This window comes from Perna viridis, chromosome 7, assembly GCF_037379345.1.
Source record: "Perna viridis isolate PV_CMFRI_1.1 ecotype Kerala chromosome 7, ASM3737934v1, whole genome shotgun sequence".
Taxonomy (NCBI): Eukaryota; Metazoa; Mollusca; class Bivalvia; order Mytilida; family Mytilidae; genus Perna; species Perna viridis.
Window position 1 is genome coordinate 23957688 of NC_142451.1, and position 22110 is coordinate 23979797.

Genomic DNA, 22110 nt, shown 5'->3' on the forward strand with positions numbered 1-22110 from the left:
AACAAGAATATTTTTATTATATGAAGCATTCACTGGTTAACGCAAATCCTTGATGGGTAGGTTACAAAAGTGCCCGGTGATGTACTCCTGGTATTAGGTTCATATCCATGTTAACCATTGTTTATAAAGCCAGAAAGTTTGTGTAATTTTATTACTGTTCTACATGAGAAGACAGGACCCTCTCCAACAATAGTTCGTCTTGCTGAAATATGAACAAATACCAAAATAATAAATAAATAAAATATATCAAATAAAAGATTAGTTTGACATTTTATCCATGTCAAAATACTTCAACCTGCGCATTACATCAAACTGTATTACATATTACATATCTGTTAAAATAAAGAATTGTTTCATGTTTTTTATGACGAAAGTGTTCGAAATACATCTTCTTCAAAAAGAACATAAACAAGAAATTTGAGAACTTTGTAGCTTTTAATTGCGTTTTCATGACTTAATTGCATAGGTGGTATAACAAATCTATGTTTACAATTTCCGTTTAAGCAAAAATTATTATATGCCCTTGCTAGTATATCATCAAACGATATACCAGTAATATGTGTTACGACCTCACTGCTTTGTTGTCAAGCGCAGTGTTGTAAATTCCTTATTACAGTTGTCCACATCAGATGGTTTTGCCCTTGTTTAATGATAACAATACCACAAGTCATAACAAAAAATATGATATTAGTAATAGTTCTAGGTAAGAGTAATCAAGGGAACCAAGGTTATAGCGGCAACCAAAAGAATGTAATCAAGGGACAAAGACCAGACATGGAAAACAGACAAAGAACATAAAGTAACTAAAATCATACATACAAAGTAACAAAAGTAAATGAGCAACTCGGACTCCACTAAAAACTGGGAGCATGGACCAAGTGCACCGCTAGCGTAAGCGTCCTCTGCTTTTCTAGAAACATTTATTCCGATATAACTAATCATGTGTTGATTTTGCTTAGTACTTCAATTTTAGAAGTGTAAATGGAATGAAGTTCAACATGATTAACTTTGCCAGAGATAGATCGCATAATCTTACGTTCAGTTATCAGCATTCAATTTAGTGCATTCACAGCAAAGAAAATATAGTAGGTTCTTTGATCTGTTATAGAGAAGTTTTGGTGTGTTACTAAAGACGGATCAATTTTCTACACTTAGTTAATAATTTTTTATAGAAATAAAAAATCGTAAAGAGATCTCGTTTTTCTTGTTAATTTAGAATCAAATACTTACGACGCAAAATACAGAAACAGTTTCGATGGAACTAAAATGAATTATCCGCCAGCTCTTCTAGGCGCAACTGAAATGATAAAAAAAAACTTTTTAAATTGCTTTTTATATCATTTTTTAGTATTTTCCTAACATCTTGTGTAATTTTTTTTTCTTTTTTGCTTCAGTGTGCATGGCAGTTATTTGTTACATTGTAGTAGAGAAGAAAACTCAGGCGCTGATTCATAGGGGATGCGGTGTACCCCCTCCCTCGCCCTAAAAAATAGATATTGTTGCATTTAATCTTTATTTTTCACAATTAAGCCCCCAAAATTCTTATCTCGCTCTGCTTTCTTTTTTTTTTAAGTACACTGACGTGAAATCCTGTACCTGTCCCACCCTGAAATGTTTTATTTTTTAATACTAAGACACAAACTGTGTCTTCTCCACAACGCACATATAGCATACACATTTACATATACATATAACATAATATCCAGTCGGATAATGCACAATTAAATGCATACTTATGAAATCCTCTCCACGTTATAATGATTATGAAATATGACTGCAAGTAAATGTGCGTGTATATATAAAATCATGTGCTAAATTTTGGTTTGTGTGTGTGGTAAACTTTCGATTTTAATTGCTATATGTCTTATTTCTTTTCTGTATGTCCGTGAGTGACATTGTCTGATTTTTTTAAAGTGAAGTTTATGTTTGAACTGAATTCTTAAAACAATTGTGGTATTGTTTTATTTTACTTCCTTTGATTCTGTCATGTGATAATTTTTTTTCTCAGACACTCTTACACGATGTTTCAGTTGCGCACTTGGGTTTCTAATCATAACAACAAAAACCCACACTTAACATCAATCAAATCACGTTTTTACACGAAATCGGATACATTTTAACCACAACTTAACGACGGAATTTGGTACAACCTTCCCTATTTTATACAGTTATGTTGAAGGTGAACAGGGACTACAAGCTACAGTTTACAAGTTTTTTTTTTTCTAAAGCACCAATACAAGTGACAATTTGTATGTTGGCCCCATATTCTTTGAATTTTATGTTTTAATACGTTTTACGTAAGTACATAGTTGTCAGTTTTAATTTTATAATGTGAAGTTTAGCGTCACAAACAGATGTACATCCTATGTGTTTGGAGTACACGTGTGTTCTCCCAGTCGACATCTCATTGAAATTTAAATTTGTTTCTCATTGTAATTTGTATGCATTGTTTCTCGTTCAAATTTTATGGCTTAATTGTTATTTTCCGTTTTGGAAAATCGGTTACGCCTCTAGGAGGTCATCATTAAGGGAGAGTGAATTCTGGTTATTTTGGAAGGTAGAAGTGTGCGATCGAAAGGATTTACGTAATTTTCTGGATTCAGAATGAAGAAAATTCCAGATTTATATTTTTTTCTTTTTCCCTACAGCTGCAGATTTACAAACAAAACGTCTGTTAACTGTTTTAGTACGGAGAACATTTTTGAATTTGCTCACGATCATGTACACAATCACAACTTTACTCCGCATCCTCAATCTCGATAATAAAACATTATCAGTTTAGTTTGTTTACCATTTTTAACTTGCGTTCTTTAACGACTGACTCGTTTTAAATTGAAATATTTGCCTATATCAGTTGCACTTCCGAATATTTTAGAATTTTTTTTTCAATTTTCATTATTGTAATTGATTCATTTCCGGAAAAAAAATAAAAGAAAATTAAAATTTTCTTTTATTTGGTTCATGATTCGCTGCAGAATTGCATGAGTACTGTACTGTTAAGCGCAGCATGATGCAACCGCAACATGTTGAAGGTTCAATAGGCACAATATTGGTTTTTTAATATTTTTTTCAATATATAAGGACCTAAGTTTATTAACACACAACAACTGGTATTGATACAATATAGCACAAAGTTTGAAATTTAATTAGAGTCAAACAATTTCTTTGTCTTGGATCCGTATAACTCAAAAGCCGTGAGAGAAATTTTGAATCTGATCGAAAAACACAGGCAGAGATTTTTATACGGAATCCTAGGAAAAAATATTTCTCCTCAAAATGGTACAAAAATAAACTTAAGGCTCCTAGGAGCCTAAATCCCTCATCTGTTTCATTTTTGCCTTTCAGGAGCAATATCTCTCAAATGGAGTAGTCCTAAAACTTCAATCCGATGGATGCCTTATAAGGATTATTACATCCTTATAAAGGTTTTTTTTCTATTTAATATGATTTTCAAGATATTGGCTGAAAACTACATGCCTTTCATGGACAACAACTCTAACATGGAGTCCTACAAAATCGACCCTATGATGACTTTTATAAGGTTTTTCTAGCCAAAGACGGAGGATCACTTCATTTTTCTCTATCAATCATAGTTTTAAGGGAGAAGATGTTTGAAGAAAAAAGTTTACAGACGACGTTTTCAACGACGAATATAGACGCCAGGGGATGGCAATCGCTCACATGGCCCTTTGGGGCGTGACCCACTTTGTACCATTCTTTATCGAAAATGTATTCTGATTGACAGATGTAGTCATGGTTTTTCACGAAAAAATATAATAAAAAATTGTTCGTAATACTCGAAAACCATTAAAGATATCTGAAAAAATCAAGCAGGGATTCTCATAAGGAATTCAAAATAAAACCAAATTTCGTTCCCATTTTACTAAAAAAACGGATAAAGATCTATTCTGTAAAAAAAAACAACAAGAGGCTCCCATGATCCTGAATCGCTCACCCTGTTAAAGTTTTGCATTTCAAAGGCAACCAGTCTAAAAATGATTTTTCCGACAATTTTGACTCAAAGACTTTTGTTCGACTTATCATAAGAGTCATTTCATCGATAGAAAGTTTCTTTCTATCTATAACAGTTTCCACGGTATTGGCTGAAAATGCTAAAAATTTATTTGTTAGCTTTTCAAGGGTAATAACTCTAAGATGGAGTCGTCCGACAACGTTGATCCCTACATATTTTTGTAATCCTTATCATGAGGATCATTTCGGCGATTGAAAGTTTCGTTCTATCATTGTTTTCAAGATATTGGCAGAAAACTTTTCAGAAACGTCATTTTTCACCTTTCACGGGCAATAACTATAACAAGGAGTCGTCCGATACTTTTTATCTCATGCAGACTAATGTAGGCCTCACAGTTAGAAGATACACGAGAAAAAAACTTCTGAATGACCACTTTGTTCTATTTTTAGTAACAACGGCCATGTTTTGCGACGGATAAAGCATCCCCACATTAGATCTATGCAGAATACCCTAAGAAATGTTCATACCAAGTTTGATTTAAGTTGGTAGGTTTTGAAAGTAATAACATTACACTACGAGACTAAAATATGACTGACATGACCACAGTCGTTTTTTGACTGATACAAACAAAATGTCCCAATCAACGTATTGTCTGTCTATTAGAAATACATTTTGTCTACTGCAACGGTACAAAATGTAACATCAGTCATTTTTTATCAATCTAAACAATAATAACTAAGCCAAAATGGAAAATAATACGCAATAATACTATAGTATTGTTGAAACATTTTGAAATAGGAAGAAATATGTGACTGTAGTGAAAATGCAGTCAAAGGTATATACAGATATGGCAATGAGATATCTAATCAATCTAACATGTCATTACTTTGTCAACACTTTTGAGGTTTAGTTAGTCGAAAATGTTGATGTCAACGCTTTTTGTGCTGAGTTAGATATAAAATATCTACGTCAACACTTGTTGCGTCGAGGTCGATAAAATGTGGTAACCTCAACGCACAAAAACGCTGTATTCCACACTTTGTGTCCTGCTCAACACTAGATTTGTTTTGATGTTTTAAGACAACGTATTTTTGTGTTGAGTTAGACAAATTGTGTTTTTCATTCACATTTTAAGTGTTGATATGGTAAATATATAACTTAGTAAAACAAAATAAGCGCTGAAGTAAACATAATTGGTTTTCTTCAGTTATAATTTGATTTTGCCTGGTCACTACAGTCATTATTTTAGCCAATATGTTAAAAAGAGAGAGAAAAAAAGGTTAAAAGGGCAATAATTCCAACATAGATCTAATCATGTTGAACACTTTCGCCTTGTCAGAATTTGGCTAAAATTAACGGTTTAGGAGATATATGCTAAAAACTTTTGTCTGATCCCTTTGTTTTATTCTTAATAACGGAGGCAATGTTTTTCGACAGACAAAAACTTCCACTACAGAAAACTTTAATGATCATTCATACAAAATTTGTTTTCGACTGGTCAAATAATGTCAGAAGAGAAAGATAAAACATTAAAAATGAGCAAAAAAAAAAAAAAAAAAACGTCGTAAAAAGGGTATTAACTCCAGCATGGCTTAACAAATTAAACGGAATATTGACTACAGATAAATCTCATTCTTCTTCTTCTTTTCATTCGCCTTTACACTTGGAAATTGTTCCTCTACAAATCTGGTAGTCTTTTGTAAGTCATCTACTGTTCCAAATACCTTTTCCTTGACAGCTGTTTATAATGGCTATATTTGTTGTCTCCATGTCTGATGGTTCCTGCATGTCTGTAGAATGGGTGTTGTATCTTGTTCTGCCTTATCACAGGGAAACATTGGGGATGGTATTACTTTCATCACTCTGTTGTGCTCTGCTTTCAGTCTGAAGATGTCAATTTGTTCAGGTCTCGACAGATGGTGGTAACTGTCATGTTGTTTTGTCGACAGATGGTGGTAACTGTGTTGTTGTTTTGGTACAGAGATTGGATACTGTTATCCTACATTCAGAAGGACACTGTTCTTCGAGCATGATCATAGTAAGAGTTTTCTTAACAATAACAGATTGGTCATCTTTCCACATAAAGTTGGTATTGATGTCTGGATGCTGGCATTTCTCAGTTTACCTGCAGAGGGGTTATCCTTCATGGAGATAGCTATGGGTTTGGTTTGTTTCGATAAAGTTTGTCGGAGTTCTCACTGTAAAACCTTTGTCTCTAATGCAAAACTTGATCTTTTCTATCTTGCTGATAAAAGTTGGTTTAGTCTAGTATTCATTGGATAATCTTCGATACTTTGTGACTTGTATCATTGCTTTGCACTCTCTTATCTTACTTAGCAGAGGTGTGTTCGTTACCCCCTCCATACTCTGTATTTGGTAGACTTCATGCCACCTGTGATGATTTATAATGACATTGTCCAAGGTTTTGAGGTGAAGTTTTGCTGTATCAATGAGGTAGATCCATATTCAAGATATGGGCGAACATTCCTCTGGTAAACTGATTTAAAGATTTTTTCGTTTGCACCCAAATTTGTTCCTGCAAATTTAGTCATGATGCTTAGTTTCATTCTTGCCTTCGCTTCCGCTAATGTTATATTCTGCTTCCGTGTCATTATTTTGTCAAAGGTGTTACGAGGATATGTTTGTTGGTTCTCAATTTCAAGTGGTGTGTTGCCTAGTTTAAGCTCTACAGGCTGGTTTTTCTGGGAGATTGTGAATAAGTTTCAGCTGTTTTCTCTGCTGATTGTAACATGCCATTGCTCAGCCCATGTCACTACCTCATATAAAGCAGTTTGTATTCTGTAATTTGTTGTAGTCGTATATTCCTCTAAGCATCACAGAACATAATCGTTTTGCGTAAAGGGCTGCATGAACAGCTTTTGGTATCTCTGGAACAAGATCGTTCATATACAGAATAAATAGGGTAGTCGAGAGTACTCCTCCTTGTGGAACCCCTTGTCTTAGAAGGACTTTCTTTCCAAACTGTCCACCAATCAAATCTCTGGCTTTTGTATTGTTCAAGTACGATTTGGTCCATTTATACATTCTTTTACTAATGCCAGATCTTAGCATCTTTACGAGGTGTCCATTTTTCCACACTTTATCAAAGGCTTTTTGTAGATCTATGAAAACTGCAAGTGTTACTTTTTTGGCTTGTAAGGCATCTTCAATAACTGTGATAGATGTGTTGTCTGATCTTCTGTACTTTTGTATTGTCTGCTTGTTCGTGTCCAATGATCTTCTCTGCTTCTAAGAAGAATAGCATGCGCTTGTTGATAATAAATTCCATCAATTTACAGCAACTGCTTGTTAATCTAATGAGGCTTTTGATTTGTTCTTTCTCTCTAAATATTTGCATCACTATTACATTTTCCAAAATTGTGGTACATGTCCATGATTCCAGCTTATACTGAAAATGTCTAACAGTGTTGTCAGTGCTGAGTTACAGAGGTGTTGTAACATCTCATTGGGGATGTTGTCGGGACCTGAAGGGTTTTTCTTTTTCAATATTTTAAGGCTTATTTTAATTATTCCATTGTGATATCTCTGCATTATGTCATGGGCAGCTAGTATTGATTTCAGTCTCTTTCTTCTGACCTTACTTCTTTTTTAAGAGACGAAGGGATCTTGGTATCACGCTCAGTCTGGTTATAACCTTTTGTGAAAGCATTTGCTACAGATTTGCCAGTGATGGTATGTCCTTGATGTTCTAGTGTGATGGTATGGCCTTGATGTTCTAGTGTGATGGTAAGTCCTTGATGTTCTGGTGTGATGGTATGTTCTTGATGTTCTGGTTTGATGATATGTCCTTGATGTTCTAGTGTGATAGTATGGCCTCTTTTCACTTCACCATTAACAGCTTTTGTTAAATTCCTTAGTTTTTTTTTTTTTTTTTTTTTTGTATCTTTTTCCATTTCATGTTCATCGTCTGAATATAGTTGAAATATTGCTACTTTGGCGTTAAACCCCCACAATCAATCAATCAATCAATCAATCAATCAATCAATCAATCTATATTAAAAGATAATGTCTTTCCTCCCCATATCCGTCTCTGGCATTCAAGTTGAGTGGTGTGCTTTGCTTTAGTTTGTTACAATTTGATATTGCTTTCCTGACTTGGATTTGCTACAGCCTCCTATATTGCATCATGTGTTTGCTGGGGTTCATTGCACCAGTATGGCTTATGGTCTTCTTCCGCATCCCTTGGTATACTCTCTTTTGCTACTTTTATTACGTCTGCATTGAATATCTTGTCAATATTATCGATATTTTTCTTCTATTTATATTTCCTTTGTTAGTTGATCGATACGTGTTTTAAATTTCTTCCAGTTTACTTTCTTATAATTCCATCGAGAGGAGGCGGCATGCAAAGGTGTTCCTGTTTCTTTGATGGATATTATAACGGATTTATGGTCACTACCTCCTAACTGATCACATACTTTTCTGTTGATATTCTTATGCACGTCATCTGTATACAATGCCAGGTCTGGTGTACATGTAGTTGTTGTGTGCCATCGACGTTGGTAGAGGGTGGAATCATTGACAAAAATAAGATGGTGTTTATGTCTTCTCCTCTTTTAATGTGTTGTATCCCCAACTCTGGGATTGGCTATTAAAGTCTCCTGCTATAATAAATTACTCTCCGGTATCTGTATAATGTATTTTGGACAATAGAAGCTATCCTTGATGGTAACTTTCACTTCAAGATATTCGGCTTCCTCCATATATAGGCAGGTCTCTCTGGCGTTTATAGTGATTCGTACCGATGTCATCAGGCCCCTTTTCTTCTTTCTTTTCTATCACTTCTGAAAACTTGGTATTCTCTGACTTTGAATAGTTTATTTTCTTGCAAGAGTGTTTCTTGGATCCAACAGATGTTGATGTTGCTTTCATGCTGCAGTTCTCTTATATTAGATACTCCCTCTGCATAACGGTGCATGAATTTAACTTCTGGTTGTTGTTTCAGTTCTCAGTTATTCTTTTGGCCAGAAGATTTCATTGATCATACCCTGGCTCCACGAGACGAGATCAAGGTACCTCCAGTAGAATTGATTGGGCTCCTTCGAGGTACGGAGCCCGGCACTGCACCTTCCTGGTAGGTTATCACATGGCGAGCGCCATATCGATTAATTAAGATTCCAATTGTCATAATATAATCATGCTGAACACTTTTACCTCATCAGAATTTTGCTAAACCTAACGGTTATTGGAGATATATGCAAACAACTTCTGTCTGACCCCTATGTTCTATTTTTAAAAACAACGGCAATGTTTTTCGACGGACCAAAAATTCCCATATTAGTTCTATGCAGAATAATCAAAGGAACATTTGTACCTAGTTTGGTTCTTATTGGTCAAGTGGTTTCGGAGAAAAGAGTTTAAAAAATATTAAGACGGACGACGGACGCCAAGTGATGGCAAAAGCCTAACTGGCCTTGGACCAGATGAGCAAATAAAACAGAATTTCAAAAGGAACACATTGACAAATGAATCATTAAAATCAGAACAGAAATAATTGCTGATATTGACAAGTAAAATCTAGAAGAACAAATACACCAGTGAACCTGGGCTTGCTCCCACTATCAAATAAGCAGCCCCACTAGTATATTATTTCATGGTTACTTAGTATATACTAGTTGGGCTATATATTTGATAGTGGTGGCAAGCTCCTGTGGTTTAAACACTTACCATCATTTATTGACAAGATACCATACTACTAGCTTGGATTGGTATTGTTTTTTTTTCTTGACTTCAAAAGGTCCGATAGTTTTTACTCGGTTATTATATTTAAAATGCTACCATACATGTGTATGTCCACAAAAAAGGTTTCCATATAAAAAAAATATCACATGGGATTTATGTCCGCAATAAAGGTTTCCGTATAAAAACCACATGGTATAGGGTTGTATGGCTCGATATGGATTACTGAAATCTTCTTTGTCAAAAGAGGCTGTTCTAACAAAGTTTTTTGATCGCGCTATCAATTCCATGTCCCATGTTAACAGATTTGTGTCAATAAAAATGGCGAGACACCCCAACGACCGCGTTCCATTGGTTTTGATATATTAATATCTTCACAATATTCTTCTAAAAATTAAACAACAATGCCTACTTTGCGCAACTGATTTATCTAAATTGTGCTTTATTCACATATTGCATAGGTCATATGTTTTTTTTCATGTATCATGTGGTTTGAACCATAAATTCAAAAAAAAAAACATGAATTAAGGTTAGTTCGTAAAATTTTGCCATTTACCATTTCATTGATATAATCTTGTAAATAAGCCGCTGATCTGGCTTTTGCGGTTAATTTGTAATTTAACTAGAAAAAAAACTGTTCTCTAAGTTTGTTTTTTTTACATAATATGTCTAACAACAAAATTACTGATTGAAACATTTAAAACTCATTCAAATGAGGAAATTCTATATTTTAATTAATGAAGTTGCCAAAAATAACTTATTAGTGATTTTTTTTTCAATTTAATTGCTTATTTCGTTTTCACTTTCAATTTATATGTATGTTGCTGGAGTCTATAGTGGCAACTATTCCGCTGAACCGGTGTATAATGTTGTTTTGGGGACAGCTGCAGCCAGCCCTGGGAAGATCAAATAATGGATGGTCTTGAGCTTACATTTTTCATCCCAGTAAGGTAGTTGTCTCTTTGACATTTTAACCATATCCGTTCTCGTTATAATTTATCATGTTCTTAAGTATTAGTTATCAAGGTATCTGAACCTTCCTATCATATTTAGTGTATTTCCGATACATATACATGTAACCTTGGTTGCTCTCAAAAGAACATGCATGGCTTTTATGGCAACCAATTTTTTTTTGTATTTTCCAGTATACTTTGATGGTCTGTTAAATCAGAACACTTAAGATTTGTTTGGATTTCAGTCCATCAGTTTCTGTTCTTTACATACAATGACTCTTTAAAAAGTTCAGACAGAATTAAAACTTTCCATGTGTTTTGATTTTAAAAATCCGACTCGAAAAGTTGTCTTCGTTTGTTTTGTTTGGTTTATTTGTTCTTGATTTTTGTTGTTTGGTTTGTTTGGTTTGGTTTTTGTCTTGTTTTTGTTTTGTTTTTATTTGTATTGTTTTTGTTTTGTTTTTATTTGTATTGTTTTGTTTTGTTTTGTTTTTATTTGTTATGTTTTTAAATTCGATTTGTTTGGCATTGTTTGTTTTAGTGTTTCATTTGTTTGGTTATTTGTTCGGGTTTTTTTTTCGTGAAATTATTTCATTTCAATAATTATGTTTCCTTTTGTTCAAGTGAGTCTTTTTATCTTTTATATATCTCCTTAGATACTTTAAATGTAAAGGACTCCTACTCCTGATGACTTCTTAATCAAACCAATTGTAGCTAACGAAACTTGAGCATTTAGCATATGATTTGTATATATTGTCACTAAATGTCACTCTCTGTAAGAATCAGGCAGTAGGTGAAAATGGCACGATTGAAATGCAACGCAAATGAGCATTTACTCTCAATTTTCGAACATGCTAATTTGATTTCCAACATCTCCCGCGATACAGAGGTTAAATTGGTTTGATACAATATTTGAGGTTTTTAAGTCTGCTATTATTGGCTGTCAACACAATTTACTCTCTAGCAACAATATAACCTATTCCTCTGTTCCCAAACTATATAGCTACTTCAAGTTGCATGACTGATTTCTATCAAATCATTTTAAGCACAATTAAAGAAGGCGGTGATTAGGGAATATTTTGACAATATACTTAACAACCTAAAATCTTTCAGAAAGTGGTACACGTATTTTGATATTAATACTAACAACAGTTTATTTAAGATAAGAAAGGCATTTTTTGAAAAATATTTATCCTAGTTTTTTTCACTCTATATTACTATAAAATAATTTTTCCACTCTCCGTATTCCTTTATTTTGTTCTGGAAATGTAATCGGGCACACTGAATGCATAAACGCTGATATGAAAGTATGACCAAAAATGTGAACTTATCACCCTACGCATGGTTCTTAATTGAACCTGTATCTAGGTTATAGATAATACCGGAAGTTCAAAAATTTGAAACATGATATTTTAAGAGGGTGCCCATGAAATACCCAGGCCGTGGATTACACATGGAAAATTTTATTTTCATTAAACTTCCGTCCATTCATGTTTTCTAAAAAATGGATGTTGTTTTGTAATTTACTTAAATGATAAAAATAAAAAAAATGCAATACAAAGCACTGCAAATTTCAAAATAAAGAGAAATAACTCTTTGATCTTTTCATAATTTAGTTGATTTGTAAGGAAACTTTGAATATATATTTACCCGATTTTGGTGCAGAATAATGTCTGTTTTTCATGGCGACATAAAAAAAAGTTTAATATTCCACTGGAACAAAATATTTGGTGGGATAAAATTTATCCTGTAACGTTCATATCATAGGATCTGTCAGGTTCTAACATGTACATGGATAGTCTCTTAATTACTGCAAAAAAACGCGACTGCATGGGTTGAAAGTATCTTTATCAAAACTAGCATTATTAAATTTTAGCATTACTGAGGCGGGAATTCTCTTAATACACATATGTTAAAATGACAATATCGCTATAATCAAATATGCTCGTGATAATTTCTGAATTTACAGTTAATGTAAGTGCTGAGTACTTGCAATGGTTATATAATTATGTTAGTGCTCATGACCGTAGCCAGATGGGCGCCATGGGTGCAAGTGCACCCTCTTTTTGCTTAAAATATTTAAAATTCCTACATAATATCAGCTAAAATTGGAAGTACATCCCTTTGAAAGATGAAACTGTATACAAGTGTGCCCCCTTTCAAAATTTCTGGCTATAGCATTGGTGCTACAGTTGTTAGTACATGTATAGACTAAAACAAGACATCATAGCTTCTCACTATATATTTGATTTCTTTGTCTTGTAATCGATACAATAGTATGAAAATTTAAATAATGATATAATAAGCTCTTTGTGTAAGCACAAAATCGAGTTCAGCAGTATTTATGGTTAGTTGTATTCTATTGTGTCAGTTTCAAGGATTTGAAACATAAACTTTAGTTAGTTTTATAAAATCTGGGCGTATATCACATTCATATTGGAGTTCGATGTATTCAACCACATTTTTTGTGAACACATAACACGCTCTTGACAATATAAAAAATGAAATTTAACAAGTTCATTCCAAAGATTATTTTTAAATGTCTTAAATGTGTATGTCAAATCCATGAAAACGAGAGTTGTTGACCAATATGGTCGATCGTTGTAACGTATACATGATAAATCGCATCAAAATAATACGTCCTCTGTACACGACAAACACTTTCTTTGCACTTACAGACAAGAAGATATATAGCCAATTAACTGGAAAGAAATGTGTCTATTATGCACGATCTTGTAATGTGTGTAACAGACAGGCATTGACCTAAGGCAACTGACAACTATTGCACAAGATTTTATTATATCTCTTTTACATGTGTCATTCCTGTCGACAGATGCGTGAAATATATCGAATTTCTTACTAAATACTTAATGTTAATTGTATGGTAAAAATTAAGAGATAATGGACAGCCTTGGCGTATTCAGTTGTTTTAATTGAAATAATCTAAATTTACTCTTTCTTCTAGAACCGTGTCGGGTTTTCTTGTAATTTTAGTTACATTGATATTGTTATAACTTTTTGAACCAATAAAATTTTCTTATTCTGCAGTGCAACAAGCATATATTTCAAAGTCTTTTTGTGCGAAAAAAAAATCTAATAAACAAATATGACAATGCAGGTGGGTTGTGTGGCTTTCAAGAGGAAAACACATGAGCAAACATACAAAAGCAATATATTACAAAATATTTTGTTAATAGTAGAACAGAATATGCATTGTGTTCTGTTGAGACATGTTATGAGACAATTGACATGGCTTATACCAATCTATAAATGATAACTACTAATCTGTCATGTTTACGTAAAAACAAATCGTCAAAGGTTTCATCGACACACGTAGGAAAAAACAAAAACATATCATTTTATAATCATCAAAATAAACCAAATATTTCAATGACTGATCAAAATTTAGTTTTAACTTCAGTCTTTCTTACTATTGATCGGGACGGAATTATAAATGATATTATCAGAATTTTACCATTGCTCTCAGTCATATCAGTATTTTGTACTTAATTTTCCAGCTTTATTGGGGATTTTTCAACTACAAGAAAGACTTTATTATAATCAACAACATGTCTTTTGTCGTGTTTTTTTCTGTTACAATTGTATTTAGCATAAAAAAAACATGTCATACAATAAAGTTCGTAACAGATTGAAATTATGATATTAGCAACTAAATCCCCATGTTAATCGCTTGCTCTACACTAACCCTCATTAGTATTGCTAGGATTAAGAAAGTCAACTACAGTTCTACTTTCACCAACTACGTTCTGACCTGGGAAACGTATTCCTGGAGACTGTTGGCCCCATGATGAAAAACCACCACTAGCTTGTTGAGTGCTAGGTTGTGACGATAAACTTGCAGAGGATGTTTGACCGGTTGATTGTGGGGCACCAGCTGAATCCAATTTACCTTGAGCCTCTAGTTCACGTCCTCTGGCAGCAGCCTCGGCTGCTTGAGCATCAGTCATGTTAGACACAAGTTGTTGAGTAATTTTCTCGATTTCGGTATCCGATAAATCCACACCTCTATATAAAACATTTCCGTTAATATCTGAAATGGTAATTATTTCCGACACAGCTTGTGGGGGGTTAGCACTACTTCCTTGCATTTGAGCAGCTTCCGCTGGACTAATTGGTGGTGCGATTTCTACTTCACCTGGAAGCATAGGTGGAGCTCCGTCCGGAACATTTACCTGAGAAGCAGGTCGTCCTACTCCTAAAGACTGTGTTAGTGTTTGGTCTGGGAAAGCAATAGATGTTCTACTAGATTGTCCTTGACTTGCTATCTGAGTAGGACGGCTTGGTTGTGGGGCAACTGGTTGTGGTGGAATAAATGTTTGTGGTTGTCCTATCTGCTGTGGTCCAAATGTCTGTGAAGGTTGTTGTCTTATTGTTGCCTGTGGTGCACGAATTGTTTGCGAAGGAACACCGAATGTTTGAGGTTGCTGAGGCTGCATCATATTATTTCTTCCGAAACGAGTTGTTTGTCCCTGTTGCTGGTTAGAAGGCATACCACGATTAACGAGTGATGGTTCATTTGGTAATCTTTGCCCTGGTAAAATGCTACTCATATCAATACCTTGGACATTCATAGGCATAACAGCTTGAGGCTGATTTCGTGGCCCTCTTGATTGCGTTGGTGGAACGTTTCCTACAACTGATGGTTGAATCATTCCTTGTCTGCCGAACTGTTGTCCAAATTGCATCATGGGGGGTCGTTGAAATGGCATATTTGGATTTTGGCCTGGTCTGTTAAGAAACATATTTGGTTGTTGTATTCTATTTAGTTGGGCACTTGGTAGCTGATTCTGTCTTTGATTGAATTGAGTGAAACCGGGTCGAGCTTGTGGATTATTTGTTCCAGTAAAAACGGCACCTGGCTCTCCAGTAAGAGTCAATTGTCTTTGGAGTTCATGACCAGTGGCGGCACCAAATCTTCCTGTAAAGCCTGCACCACCGCCATTCAGTACACTTAGCACTCCATTTACATTATTACCATCTGCAGTAGGATTTCTTGGTAACGCATTTTGTAGTTGAAATGGCATGTTATTTTGAAATTGACGGTTTACCTGTTGAAACCCTGCAGGTGGTGGTATGTTAAACCCGCCATTTCCACCACCAAATCGTCTTTGACCATTAAACATGTTTTGCATTCCTTGTCTCATTCCGAAACCTTGGGTAGCAGCAAAAGGATTTTGTCCGATTTGTGAAGGGCGTTGGGCTAAAGACGAAAGTAAAAACATTTTAGATGAAATTTAAAAAGGAATACTTGTAGAAAAACGTGTGAAGTTGAAAAACAAAACTTTTTTTGAAAACAGTAGTACTGGCGGTTTTACTTGTGCTGAGTGCTAATCATAAAGTATACAAAATTAGCTATGGTGCTCTAAAAACAAAAATTATACTTATGATATATATATTAGTATTACTGGAAGTAATCGAATAGTGTACACGTGAAAATAATATATTTATGATGATTTCATGTTTATCTCAAGGCTCTATATTTTCATGTATACGTGGTAAAATAGCTCAATTCATATTTGTAATTTGTAAATAACAACAGAACATTTGGATACCAAGTAACATAAAAACAACAGAAAATAAAAATATCGATGTGATAGAATATCATAAAACAATTTAAAAAAAAACTTACCGAAAACATAGATGACATTAATAAAAAACACAGCGGTTCCAAAAATATGTGAAAAAGACATGTTTTGACTGTTTACAACGCTATCTGCAAAGAAACGAAAGACATAAGTCAATAAGTGACTTCAATCAGTACGACAACATGTTTGAATGGTTACGTTTGATTCGTATAAAGGCCTATAATTACCCCTCGTTCGTCTTGTACAATAACATGTCCCTTACGGCTATTGGTTGATCTCAGACATTTGTATCATCATGTAAACTTTAAATTCGATTCATCTTATTTTTAAATTGATGATTTCATTCGTTTCAGATCTTTTTTTATTTCATTTTCCTGATATCTTGAAATATTTTACAGAAAGTTCAAATCAATGCATCGCATAAGTGAATCAGGCAAATTTGGACTGCAATAAAATAATGTTAGACATCTTTTTTTGTTCTAATATTATTTAATGGATTTGACTTCTGCACTCGCGAAAATAAAAATACTATTAACAGAGTACATTATCCTATATTGTTTTCCAAAGTCTTTCTTATATAGCAATAAAGACAGAAATCTATCAATTACTAGTATACAATTTTATTATACTGATTATCATTACTCTTTGCTATATATATATTTCATTCAAACTTAGGAATGTGACAATGACTCCTATTGTGCCCCTCAATATTAATAAATTTAATCAGAGAGAGAGAGAGAGAGAGAGAGAGAGAGAGAGAGAGAGAGAGAGAGAGAGAGAGAGAGAGTGTGTAAATAAGACAAAAGAACAAAATAGAAACACAGAGACATGCAGCACGAAACATACTAAATACTTTTTTAGGTAAACTTGTTGTTTTTTATGTTTTTATATTTTTATGTTTTTTTTTTGTTTTGTTTCATTTTTGTTTTTGTTTTTATTGTTATTAGCTGGTTGTAGTTTTACGTCCATTGGCAGGTATTCATGTTTTTTTTAGAACTATAGACTATAAGGTTTAATCAATTAAACAGACGTTATCTTCAACAATACCGACAGTCTTGAGCTGGATTTATAATTCCTAGCTTACACATAGGCAACAGCCCACAAAAAAGGATGCTACGCCTCTTGAACATATTTCTCTGCCCGCCATCGAGCCAAACAGCCCCTCTTAGACTTAAGATTCCTCTAGAATGCCGCAAAAATCACGCAAAAATGAGGAAGGCATTATATGAAACTGCTCTGAAAATGTGACCATAGAACGTAAAACAAATACAGAACGATGACACCATCCAACTGAGAAACCCGTCGATAAAGGTCAATATTTTACTAAGTATTGTATACAACGGGAAAAAAAAAAGAAATATCAGTAATTAATTGCTGACAAAAGCTTGATAAATCAATGATACTTAAAATATGACCTTCGCATGTTGTTTCTGGCTTTTACACGGGAACAGTCATTTTGTAAGATGTTAATCAACTATAGTGTATGATTTTACACATTACAAAGTTAAGTGATCTTGTATAGCTTCAACGGAAACATTTGTTGTACATTAAAAGACTGTCGGTGTTCACTTCATTTCAAAGTATCTGAATAAATTTTCAAAATTATTTCATATATTCAGATCTTTGAAGTATGCTTCAATTAACTATCGAACGTCTTTTTTTTTCTTTCGGCGATATCATAAACGTGGTACACATGTATATCATGATATTAATTCGACCTGTAGGGGTGACCTTTTTTATTCGCTAATCTTATTTTTGAAAATAAAATCTATGCGTATATAAAATTCAGAATGCAAATATCAAGCATAAATGATACAACTCGTGTCCCTGCACAGGGTGGCAATGATTGTTTACTTTTTATCGGGTCATATTAAATATGCAAAGAATTTACAATCATTGTAAAATCGACATCTCGAATATAAAATAAGCCCTTTATTTAAAAAAAAACTTTTAAAAAATATTCCTGCACATCGCAAATCACCACCCAAACCAACTTGATACAGCGAGTTAACTGCAGGTATTGATTTACTTTTACCTGATGAAATGTCTTAAGTATTTAACTGGGCAATAAGCAAGAAGATTTAAATTTCTATCACTTATAGGTAATTTAATCTGTGTCTTAGAAACAATTTTAATCTCTATCAATTTTCCAGTTAACTACCTTTCGAAGATCATCAGGTGATTGTCATTTAATCAAGGGAACACCAACTTTATTCCTTCAAGTTAACTATATCACTTGCTGTAGCTTGTAACTTGACATTTTTTTTACCAGAGACTATTGGGGCAGAAAAATACCTTACACCCAAAATCCTACTGATTTGGCATGATGATATCAATCACTACACAAAAGATCAAAGGAGGTTATCATTTTATGATTCCGGTGCATAGCAAACCAATAGAACGTCAAAGGGGGCACGACGAAGTTTGACTTGCTTTACAAAGTATGTGCTTATTGATGGATTGGGCAGACACACACGACATTTCAGCTTCGTGACTTTGTTTACCTGTATTTATAACAAATTAAGATGTATCAAGGTTTATAACATTTTAATATCCTTGTCAATTATGCATAAAGTCAAACTATGGAAGTATTATACAGAGAAACCACCAAACGGCATATAATGAGTGGTTAACATGCACAATAACCACCAAACAGCCACCAAGCGGCATACAATGAGTGGTTAAAATGATCAATAACCAAAAGCTTATAAATGATACATTTTATACGTCATGAATCTGCATTTACGTCAAAGAACTTAAATGATTATTGTTCGCTTGTGCATTGAATCTAAATATCCTGATATATTTAACTATTTTAAGAAAATGTTGAAAAGTTCAAACTTATAAAAAAAAATATAACGGACTAGAACAAATTAACCCAAAAAGAAAGGGATACATGTAAAAACAAAAACAAAAAAAACGAAACATATCTATGAATCAAGAACTTCCCGAAACTTTTTAAATACTGTTACTAAAGAAAGCGAACGTAGATACACACATGTACATTGATCCGAAAAAAAACAAGCATGATCATTAATATTTCTTGCAGCTGCATATATATGAAGCCAAACCTTACTATATTTTTTATGAAAATTTCTTGAGCGGTTAAGGGGTAGTTATGCTTACGAGATTTAACATGTAAATCCCTTTGGAGTTATCAGAAAGTAATAGATATAGTCCTTCATGCACATCTGCATATGGCGCCCACCCTTCCTATAAACATTAATCAAATTCCTTTAAACAGTTAAAGAGAAGTTACGCTTACAGGAAATGAGGACAGATGAAGGATGGATGGATTGACTGATTCTTATATTACCTGTACCATGTTTGCAAGGGTATTACAAAACAAGGAGTTAAAGTTAGAACGGTACTATTTATTTCCCATAGGCAACAATAGTGAAACTTTTGAAAAATTCGCACCTTTAAAACAATGACGGAGCTATAAACTGACTCTTTTTCCAGTAATATCTTCATTTGCTACATAAAATTGCGATCAAAGTCATAGCAAAACAGTCTTGATTCTTTGGTATTTTAAGCAGATGATGTTTAGGGTCAAAGTTATCCCCTTTTTCTGTGAATGGCACATAAATTTTAAAAATTCGTAAGATTTATATAAAATGGTTTTCAAAAAATATTAATGCATTTTAAAAAGTATAATAATGTTAGAGCCTGGAATTAATAAAACATTTTGAGTATCAACACAATTTGTCCAATCACAGTGTCCGGAAGTATTTACCTGAGTAAGGGTACACGAAAGGCCAACCTAAAATAATGAGAAATAGTATCGTTCTACCTAAAAGCTCCAAACGACTGACATGATCCGACGGTCATATAAAATGCAAACTTCACTGAAACGTTAGAACTATACGCTTGTTCGAAGATACATACATTGAAGAGAATACACTGTAGTATAGAATGACACTTTTTGTGATAAGAGTTGTATGTAATGCCACAATCAATTCATAAATTGGGACACGAATGAGGAAATAAAGAGTTGGCAGTAAAACATTGACAGTTAGTGACAGGCCTATTTACTAAGGGGGTTTTAACGGCAAAATGAGCATCCGTTATGTGATCATTCTATTTAAGTAGTACAATGTACTTGCGACTGTAAAACAAGACAAGGTTTATAAGAAAGTAATAACTTAATAGAAAAATTTTGAAACATGTAACAGCTTATATATATATATATATTTTTTTACATTTGACTATTTGCAAAATTTGACTTCATTGCGTTAAGTTTATATAAACAAAATAATTCATGCTTCCATGCGATAACATGTACATTTTCTCTGCAAATTTAAAAAAAATATCAAGAAGTGGATACATGCAATGGAACCTTAATAAGAGTCAATAATAAAGTCCAAGTTTGGATTATCAGATACTGCATTTCGGTCTTAAGTCTAAATAGTGTACATGTTTACTATCACAAACTTACATCATACTTAAAAAAAACCCTGTACAGAGTGGGAATGTAAGCAGTTGCGAATGTGCGATAAACGAACGGACAGGAGGGCAGATAAACAAACATATATAATGGTGCCGTAGAAAATTTAATAAACACACTTGAAAAGAAAATTTAAGTACACGCCAACCTTCTACTCCTACAATGTGAGCGGTTCGAAGGTTAGGAGTGCACCGAGACAGAAAATAGTTTGCCAGACAACCTCTAGCACTGCTGGAGTAGCCAACCTTCATAACAGTTCGCTTGTTAGAAAGATAGCGAATAAATGCAAGATCTAGAGCGCGTGAAGTAATTTCAGAATCAGATAAATAAAAATATCACTTCTTTGTGGAGGTACACATGTAACTGCAAATGCATCACGCATATAGATTTAAGTAGAACAATTTAGGGCAAAACGCATTTACGTTCATAAAAATCGTGCGTACCTGTATAAAATTCATATAAAACAATGTTAAGGCAATAACTACATGCACAACATACCTAACTTGTTCTCTTGAAAAAAAATTTGCTGCACAAATAAGAAAGTATAGACAGAAGTACATACATGCGTGAGGCGGTAGGCAAGGCTGTCCAGTTTTCTTCCCCTATTACATTAAAGTTCTAATACATTGATAGATTAATTGTTAAACAGAATGCATATCATGCACTTGTGAATAAATTATGATGAATTACCATATGCATTTTGAATTTCTATGACTACATGCAAAGATCAATTGAGCCAGTACACACTTACATAATTTGAGAATGTAATCCTACTGATCAAGTATTTCTTCTGGGAGATTGTGATTACTAGGAATAATCTCTATGCCCTGACGTCCAAAGCCAATAAAAAGGCTTTCATTCATCTCCACAAATAATGTGTTTTTGGGGTCACAAAAGGTTTTAAGATTTTTTGAAAATATAATATGAGCAATATCGTATGTAAACAACAAGGCTTTAATTTTTTTGTAAGACGGTTAATATCGTTTTTTTTTCTTCCACTGGAATTTTGGTAACCATAAACTTAACGAACACTTATTTAAAAAAAAAAGTTTTTTTCACTTAACATCATATATAGCTGAATAAAAAATAATAATGTAATATGTGCAATCAACAACCTTAAAAGTTTATTTTATTAAAAATTACATAACTTATTTTTTTTTATATAATAACCCTTCTAAAGACCCTACTTATGGCCCCTTTATTATGATCAACAAATGACGAGGAATTATAGGTCACAATAAAATAACAATCAATGCAGTTAATGACCTCCTACTTTATTTTATGTTTCTACAAAATGGGTTAGGAATGACCACTGTACACAAGGTCAATTACATATTATAATGAATTGATACAGTAATATGCCCATACATGGCACTCTAGTAATCACGAATAATTTACAGTGAGTAATATAGTTGCTTTCAGAGGATAAAG

General features: G+C 33.5%; 1 protein-coding gene across 2 annotated transcripts; it reads right to left on the bottom strand.

Annotated features, from left to right (window-relative positions):
* On the bottom strand, positions 1–21290 carry LOC148611906 (uncharacterized). 2 transcript variants are annotated; one of them, XM_088592917.1, is made up of 4 exons: positions 16277–16441; positions 14399–15847; positions 1231–1297; positions 1–202 (listed from the first exon to the last, which is right to left on the bottom strand). In XM_088592917.1, the coding sequence occupies exons 1-3, from the start codon at positions 16335–16337 to the stop codon at positions 1272–1274; spliced, it is 1536 nt and encodes a 511-aa protein (XP_088449043.1). In that variant the 5' UTR covers positions 16338–16441; the 3' UTR covers positions 1–202; positions 1231–1271. The 2 variants fall into 2 exon arrangements, with proteins under 2 accessions (XP_088449043.1, XP_088449041.1); XM_088592915.1 differs by lacking the exons at positions 1–202; positions 1231–1297 and adding an exon at positions 21242–21290 and having other exon boundaries at positions 13407–15847; positions 16277–16360.
* Positions 21291–22110: the final 820 nt, after the last annotated feature.

Coding starts and splice junctions, on each gene's coding strand:
- LOC148611906 (XM_088592915.1), bottom strand. CDS start 16,337: ATGTCTTTTTCACATATTTTTGGAACCGCTGTGTTTTTTATTAATGTC. Junction 15,848..16,276: donor TAATGTCATCTATGTTTTCG/GTAAGTTTTTTT, acceptor TTTCGTCTTTAG/CCCAACGCCCTTCACAAATC.